The sequence below is a fragment of the Musca vetustissima genome, unplaced genomic scaffold (assembly GCF_032173495.1).
Source record: "Musca vetustissima isolate MV318-11 ecotype Yass unplaced genomic scaffold, APGP_CSIRO_Mvet_v1 utg19444, whole genome shotgun sequence".
In the NCBI taxonomy this organism is placed as follows: Eukaryota; Metazoa; Arthropoda; class Insecta; order Diptera; family Muscidae; genus Musca; species Musca vetustissima.
The window spans coordinates 115219-123948 of NW_026878608.1; the positions used below are offsets into that span (position 1 = coordinate 115219).

Sequence of the window (8730 nt, forward strand, 5' to 3'; positions counted from 1 at the left end):
CGGCAGTCGCTGCTTTAAGACTCAAAGCAATGGACGAGTGATTAGACACCGAACACAACATAACGCACAAAAACATTACCGGTCAATACCGCATATTTGAAACGAGAGTAGTCACATTGTGCGAAACTATAATACCAGATATAACAATGGAATAGCGGATGCCTGCTGGTAACTGTTGCTACACAGATGGCTCTCGACTAGGAGGAAAGACTGGACTGGGAGTTTTTATTGAAGAACCGGGTACCGAAATTTCTCTTCGCCTTACAGATCACAGCACGATCCTACAGGTTCAAGCTATAGCAGAGTGTCTTTACTGGTTAAGTTCAAACCTAGGACAAAATACAACAAATATAATGACAATTAACAAAGAAGCTCTAAATGCAATATCCTCCAAAGCAGCCAAATCCAAAACTGTACTGACATGTATAAATACCATTAATTATTTCTCACAACAAGGACCTGTACGAATTATATCGGTACCGGGTCACACAGGAGTCATAGGCAACGAGAAAGCCAACCAACTACCCACAATAGATGTGAATACTGCCAAATACTTTAATGCAACACGCCAAGACATGAGGGCATGGGCGACCTTCAAAACTCTTTGGGGTAATGATGAGGCAGGACACCTCAGCCTGAAAGCACATCTACTATAGATTGGATGCGAGGGTAACAGCAGAGCGTGTGTGGAAGACAATGAAACACTGAAGCATTTCCTATGCCACTACAAAGCATTTGCATGCCTTCGAAAACGGACTAACCGATCTCAGGGGGTTTGAATAGAGAAGACTGAAGGAATTCTCAAAAAAAAAAAAAAAAAACAGGTGAAAAAGCGTTACGTTCGGCCGGGACGAACTTTGGATACCCTCCACCATAGTTATGCTGACAGATACATGCAATGAAAATATAGGGAACATACCAAAAAGTGGGCATATACCGATAATTCTACAAACCGATTTATGTAGTTCATTATGTACACCAAATACAAACTTCAGCAATTTTTAATGGGGACTTTTCCTAAAATCTGTAAGATCCAAAAAGTGGACTTATACTGATAACGCGTAGAGTATAAAATCCTCAAACTACTGTAATTTAGAATACAATGATATATGAGTTTATGAATGAATTTATCCAGTATGTTGTCTCTGTCAGAAATTGCTGGAGGATGTTGGTTTAGGACATCATTGCATCTGCAAATGTTTACAGCTTCGAAGACCCACTAATGATGCATAGATTTCATGGAGTTAGCTATCGACGATCTATTGAAATACGATATAATGACGTCTTGAATGCCTTCACGTTCCTGAGATCCTGAACGATTGGTTGCGAAGGTGGTAAGTAGATAGTTAGAAATAAATATTTACCCAAATTCCATATCAATATTTACACTTCCAACCTTTAGACTAGACAGTGTATGATCAATCTCTCTCTTTCTAAAAGATATTTGTAAGTTCGGTATCCCGGCTCCAAAGTTACCTTAGCGATCTAATACAAGCTTACGCAGAATATTTTATGAATTCTGATCGGCATAAATCAAATAAAAACAAAAAAATAACAGCACCCTTCTAATTTCGAATTTCAGACACACATTAAAATCTCTAATAAGATATTTTGGTTTACCATTAAGTGGCATATCCTCCTACCATAACATGTCAATAACTATAAATTTCGGTCCCCATTTAACGGTATACCACAACTTTTGGTATTTTAGAATAATATTGGTATTTCAATCGTGTTGGTTCTAATTAGACATCGATCCCTCTGGCAACACAACAATTTTCCCTTATTGTTTACTACTTTTCCATGCAACATTGTGTCTTATTTACCCTTTTTGTTTATTTTCTCCATTTTCTTATCAGCTGTTTATTTCTACTTGTTTTTTGCAATTCAACAAGAAAGAAAAACATTGAGTATTTGCAATATACTTCTTGGCATTTGAAATGTAACCATAATCGATTCTTCCAAAAAATTAACCAAACAAAGGCAAAGTGCGTTTGAGTGGATTTTTTGTCTACTTCGAACGTAGCGAAAACCAAAAAAAAATTAATTAAATTTAAATTAAGTTCGAAAATCGAAGCTCGTTTGCAATGCAAACTTCAATCTTACGTACGAAACCGCGTACAACTGTATTTTTAATCAGCCAGTTCAGGTGTTTGCCCAGTCCAACGACAGATAATGCCTGTAGTTTTTACACACAAACACAACAACACCAACAGCAAATTAATAAAACAACAGCTCAGCAATTGAACAACGTCGTCGGCATGGAAATACCTATTCAGACACAGAAATTATTGAAGCTTTCAAGGACGGTGGTGCCCCGTCTAACCGATAGCAAGCACAAGGGGCAATACGGACGCATTGGTGTGGTCGGTGGTTCTCTAGAATATACGGGAGCTCCATATTTTGCAGCTATATCATCGCTGAAGGTAGGTGCCGATTTGGCTCATGTCTTTTGTCGCAAAGAGGCAGCCGTTGTCATTAAGTCATATAGTCCCGAATTGATTGTCCACCCGAATTTGGACGATGAGAATGCCATTGAAATTATTGCGCCCTGGTTGGAAAGGTTACATGTAATTGTAAGTAGTGGTGGTCAGAAGCATACAGTATAGATAAGTTCTGCATTATTGATGACAACATAATGTTGAGGTTATGTTTTTCTTTCTTTCTTGTATTCTTCTTTTCTTCCCTTGATTTTGGTTTGTTTTGTTTCCAAAAAACACAAAAATAAAATTTTAGATAATTGGACCCGGTTTGGGTCGGGATCCAGAAATACAAAAGACTGTCATTGAACTTATCAAAGTTTGTTTACAAATTGAAAAGCCCATGGTCATCGATGCCGATGGCCTGGCCATACTCAACGATCATTTGGACTTAATCGAAGGTCAACGCAATATAATTCTAACACCCAATGCCATTGAGTTTCGTCGCCTGTTTGGTTCAGTTGCCTCCCCGGCCAGTGAAAGTGATAAATTTTGCAAAGAACGTATGGCCTCACTGGGTGAGGGGGTTATTGTACTGGAAAAGGGTGCCCGGGACCGCATACACATACCCAACACATCGGAGATCTATGTAATGCCAGCTGGTGGCTCGGGACGTCGCTGCGGCGGTCAGGGCGATCTGTTGTGTGGCGTCTTATCGGTGTTTTTCCATTGGTCCTTGGAAGCCAATCAGGCTAATCCCAGTTTTCTGGCTGCCTTTGCAGCTAGCTATTTTATGAAGCATTGTAATGCCGCGGCATTTCAGAAGCATGGACGTGGCATGCTGGCTACCGATATGATTGGCGAAATACCGTCGGTATTTGCTCGTATTTTCGAATCAGCCGAGGGCCAGTGTTAGCACTGTTAAGCGGGGATATAGCGAACGATGGAGGCAGAGTGAGCATGCGAACGATAAAGTGAACCTTGAACAATAATAACAACCAGAGAACTATGATATTTATTTTACCAACGAGAAGAATGGAGGCGGTATGTAAAACATGTTAAAGCTTTACAATTACACGAAGTGGTGTCAGTGAGTGAGTAGTAATGGCTTAAAAAAGGGCAGGTAATTGTCAGCAATAATCAATCTTATTTACGTACATACATATTTTTGTAGGCTAGGTTTCCAAAACAAAATAATACAAATAATAACACAACAATAACTTCCTGTCGATAATACAACTTACACATATACCCAACCAAAACTTATATACTTTTCAAATTATATACTAAATTGAAAATTAAAAAAAAAATAAATTTAAAGAAATATATAAAAATATATTTAGTAAACATTAAAATATATTATTAACTTTAATATTAAAATTTACCCGTTATTAATAAACAATACAAAATGTTATAAACATATATTTTCAAATATTTTTAGAATCAACATATACACATATTCAAAAAAACAAAAAACTTCGTTTAAAATGCCAAAATGAAACGTTTACTCCAAATAAAATAAATTAAAAATAAATGTCAACACCATAACTTTTTTCGAATTTAAAAATAAAGTTGTTAATAAAACCGATTTATCGTTGTTTTTGTTATTTAATTTAGTTGTTGTTGTAGTAGCCCTATTGTTTTTAAACCATGAACTGAGGTGAGGTTTGCCGAGTGAAACACGGGTCGTTTGGGATCGTAGACCACACTGTCGTGGAAACAATTTAGTTCAGTTGTTTTAGTAGCACGGCGTACTTCTAATTCTTTGTTAAAAATATGTAAAATTAACTTTAAAATACCTGTAAAATCTACTGCGAAAAATCCAACATGTGGTGGTTTGAGGCATATGGATATTTCTAGGGAAAAAACCTTAAAATTACCATGGGCATAATAAAGTATCTCACTTCCAATTCGATGGATTTGATTACAGTAATCTATGGGAGGAAAAAGTCAGTAATTTGAAATACCAATCCAGAACATTTTCGAACATAAAAAACATTCACGAACAAAAAAAAAAAATAGTTTTTAAACCGAATTGCCTTGTGCAATTTCAAAAGGGAACGATAAAAATTGTCGAAAGTAAACTAGCCTAATCTAAATCAGGACTTACCAAAAAGCTATCTGGGCTAGATTATACGATCTGAATTCACTCTTATTTCTTCTTCTCTGCTACTTTTTGTCAGGTACTAAGGATATGAACAAATATAACACAGAATGAGTAGAACTCCGATTTGACCTCGTAGTTCAATAGATCTCATTCTGCATAAAGGTTTGGGTCATGGCATAACTATACAAGGTAGTCTCATGCAGTCATATGTTTCTAATTATTTCATAAATTTGCTTTGACAACAGTGTTCAGTGGCAAAAATCGTTAAATTATTTATATTTATTAATTTGTAATAGTACGGGAACAGACCAATGTTTTTAATTTGTTAAAAATGTGACAATCGGCATACATAAAAGTCTACAGAATTCAATTCCATTTTATTTGATATTGATCTTTGAGTTACAAATTAAAAAAAAAAAAACAAATTTTCCATAATTATGCCATAGTTTGGGTCTTAAAGGTCGTTTACATTAAACCGGATTTGGTTAACCCAGTGGGTTTAAATTTTCAATTCCTTTGAATATATGCCAAATAAATCCTCATAAAGTAGGTTAACCCGGTAAAAAGTTCTAATGTAAATGCCGTATTAAGGCTTACAAAGTTCAGTTGAGACACACGAACTCATGCTGGAGGATCATTAATAACGTCGTGTTTACGTATTGTGTGTCTGCTTGGAAACTTCCATGGGGCGATTAAAAGAAATCAACCCTTTAGGTAGTGGCTTCTACAGTCAAATAAAAAACATAACAACAAGTGGTTGTGTTTATTTGAAAATTTTTTCAACACGATCTAAAATGCGAAAAATAAAAGAAAGGTTATGATTTCTTGTTAAAATCCGGTAGGGAATACCATGAAATAAAAGAATAATTTTCATTTCAATGAAATTTGAATATATTTTATTTATAATTTTTTAATTTTGATTTGACAGAACAAGCCAACTTGAGAAAAAAATTAATCCTGCGTTGTTGTTGTTGTAGCAGCCCTATTGCTTTTACAAAGTGGGCTGAGGTGACAGACGTTGGCCGAGTAAGACTCGGGTCGTTTCGGATCGTAGACCCTTCTGTCGCGGAAACGTCCCGCGAGGTAATTTAATCTTTTTATTTTGAATGAGAGGTTTATCAGGTAATGCATTTATATAGCGTACAAACACCACAATCGTTACTCATTTATGAAAAGACTTTCCGGAACGTATTATCTTTCGAAGGAGTAATCAGAATTTACTACCGAGATATTGCTGTTTTAAAAATTGCGAATTTGGGTCCACCAAGACCTCAATTCGTAAGATTAGGCCATACGCTTTTCTTTAAGTCGCACCCGTAACACAAAACAGCGCACAAACGATAGACGTTGGCATTGTGTTTCCAAAATATTTGACAGCCACGTCAGTTTTGGAGCTATGAATAAAAAACAACGTCATTGTTCTTGTTTTTCTCGAGGAAGCGATAGCACCTGCAAAAAACATTAATAATTTCCTAAATATTAGTGTCACCATACCAAAATGGTGTACATAGATCGAAGTGAGTTAATACAACAATTCCAAAAGGTGTTTCAACGAAGCAAACAATCCTTTTTGTCTTTACAGATGGTCGAGTTCTGGAGAAGCGACCTTGGGACATGGCCCGTGTAATGGAAATTTTTACGGGTCTATGGCTAATTGTCGTGCATTTGTAAGCATCAAATAATTTTTAATTTGGGATTGTAATTTTGAATGTAATTTTCATTTTATAGCTTCCGTACTCTTATTGCACCATTCAATGTCGAGAACACTGGCAATAACGGTAATCGACGTGGTGGTGGTAGCAGTTGGGGTTCCGGTAGCGGTTATGGAGGCGGTGGTGGCGGCGGAGGAGGTAGCTCTGGTGGAAATGGAGGTCTACGTCCCAATCGTCGCATAGGCCGTGTAACCAATTCAATGGATTGTAATATTCCTGGGGGCGGATGAGCACGGTAAAGTGTCCAAGCATTATATATGGGTAGTGTTGCAATCGCTTTTCTCCCATCTAAAAGTGATATACAGAGTTTTTCGTATATAATCCATTTATACAGTGTTATATTTTCTCCTGGGAAATGTTATCGCTGTATATCTTTTTGGATATAAATGAAATATTCTGTTTTTTTGAACACATTACAATCAACACTACTCGCTTGGACACAGCAGATCTTCTGCCCAGTTAATTCCCAACCAAATACCCATCCTATTTTGGACAAAGTTATGTTTGTTGGTAGAAATCGTTTACTTCATGGTACATTTGTTACCCTTATGACGATTCACTTGTAAACTCAACACAGAGGGAAGTGAGTCTGAATTTTTGAAGTAGGATTTTTGTCACGCTAACTTTGGGGAATTAACAATTAGATAAAATTTATAATTAAATAACTTCTTCAAATACCTGATATCTAATCAACGTAATTAACAAATATGTATGTTTTTCTATAATTATTGGTTTAGTGGTATCTTAAAAACTTGTATATGACTCCAATTTGGAATATTAACTTTCATTTTTTTTGTGAATGTTTCTTGAGATTTTAGTTTTGTTTAAATATAATTTGATATAACAGAAATAATTTTTTTCCTTTGGGATTATTGAGTGAAACTTATGTGTAACGCAACAATTGGGGATCAACGAATTGTACGTTACTTTTGGTTTGATTTTAAGTTTTTGCAGTTGTATCAAAGCCCATTGGGACATTGTGTTTAAGAAAACTACTTTTGAACTATTGTAGTAGTATTGTATTGTTAGCTATGAAAAAGTTATACTGTAGAAGTATTAGATTATTTAAAGTACGTAAAGGGAAGGACCGACTATATTTGGTAAACGTTATCAAAAAACGAAAACTTCACACTATTTGAAGAATTTTTGACGACAATGATATTCAATGATATCATTCTTACAGGAAACACCCACTCGATTTGAAACAACAACAATTTCACGCAAAAATAATATCGCAGCAATATATGTATTTGAATTTGAAAAAAGATTCGGAATACGATTTTTAACCGTAAAATAATCTTTACCGAGTTTGGAATTGTTATTTCGAAATTTTACAAATATGTAAACTTGGGAAAGAATCCATCAATTCAGTTTGACATTATATATTGTATGATAGACATTTGATAAGTCACGGGGAAGTTTTATGGGAAGTTCGGATATTGCCTACATCTAAACAAGTATATCCACATTTTAAATCGTAGGCCGGAGGTTATATCCTGCGAAAACTTTGAATGGAACATTTTTGCTAGGTGGAAGGTATAAAAAAATAAACCAAATCGGGTCATCTTTACTAAGTAACTTTATCTTGGTCTCCACTTCCTCCGGAATAGATCTAATACCATACAGTACTCATCGATTTACTGGTTGTCACTTGTAAACATGATTGCATTTCTTTGGAATCGAAAGTTCGCCATTTTCGCTTTTATTAGCGCCGTTACTGCGCTTATATTTTACAATAAATTTGGCATCACTGTCATACCAGCTGTTGGAATATTTTTATATAGAATATAATTTACATATGATATAGTAATAATTTCGTTATTATTTTTATTACCAATTGAATTTCCTCTTAGAAAATAAAATAATATAAGTAAATTTCAGTGATTTTGGTGATGGTCTACGAATTTTTATATAATTTAAAAGATATATACCAACATTGAGTGCTGCCAAGTACTTACCAAATCTGTCATTTATAAATAAAAAATAATACCATATTGTCTATAATTTATATTTTATTATTAGACTTTTATTAAATAATTTATTTTAAAATTAATATTTTAATAAGAATGTATAAATTACATCAAAATATATATAAAATAAAAGTATAATATCGTTTTATTCAGGAGCCCTGCCATCGAGTCAACCTCTGTCACTTTCAACGCCGTCTGCTATAGGCAGCCGGCTGGCGGCGTTGCGGCTTCATTTTCCATTAACGCGGCATATTCGCGAAAGAGAATAGAAACCGAGAAAATGCACAATCCATTCCGGCAAAACCAGACGCACAGTTTCTTGAAATCCCGTTGCGAGCAGTCGTGGATTGTTCCTCCGTAGTTGCTATCGAGGACAAGTGGAATACACACCAAAAATGTAGAAGAAGAAAAATTCACAAAATTTTTGCAAGGAAAAAAATTTTCAAAAAATCTAAAAACGCACAAAATAAGTGAATAAATAAAAAAAATTGCGAAAAATAAACAGTGTGTACGAGACGGGC

At 35.1% G+C, this 8730-nt stretch overlaps 2 protein-coding genes across 2 annotated transcripts; both read left to right on the forward strand.

Annotated features, from left to right (window-relative positions):
* Window positions 1-2059: 2059 nt before the first annotated feature.
* LOC133323377 (ATP-dependent (S)-NAD(P)H-hydrate dehydratase) lies at window positions 2060-3358 on the forward strand. The gene is made up of 2 exons (XM_061532310.1): window positions 2060-2576; window positions 2737-3358. The coding sequence occupies exons 1-2, from the start codon at window positions 2088-2090 to the stop codon at window positions 3334-3336; spliced, it is 1089 nt and encodes a 362-aa protein (XP_061388294.1). The 5' UTR covers window positions 2060-2087; the 3' UTR covers window positions 3337-3358.
* A 2605-nt stretch (window positions 3359-5963) lies between these two features.
* Window positions 5964-6526, forward strand: LOC133323379 (glycine-rich selenoprotein-like). The gene is made up of 3 exons (XM_061532312.1): window positions 5964-6044; window positions 6110-6194; window positions 6256-6526. Exons 1-3 carry the CDS (start codon window positions 6026-6028, stop codon window positions 6467-6469), a joined length of 318 nt encoding a protein of 105 aa, XP_061388296.1. The 5' UTR covers window positions 5964-6025; the 3' UTR covers window positions 6470-6526.
* The last annotated feature ends 2204 nt before the right edge of the window (window positions 6527-8730 follow it).

What these genes read in the sequence shown, in the direction of transcription:
- LOC133323379 (XM_061532312.1), top strand. An exon ending in TGGCTAATTGTCGTGCATTT is followed by an intron (nt 6,195 to 6,255) that starts GTAAGCATCAAA and finishes TTCATTTTATAG; the next exon opens with CTTCCGTACTCTTATTGCAC.
- LOC133323377 (XM_061532310.1), top strand. Translation starts at nt 2,088, where the DNA reads ATGCAAACTTCAATCTTACGTACGAAACCGCGTACAACTGTATTTTTA. An exon ending in TGGAAAGGTTACATGTAATT is followed by an intron (nt 2,577 to 2,736) that starts GTAAGTAGTGGT and finishes ATAAAATTTTAG; the next exon opens with ATAATTGGACCCGGTTTGGG.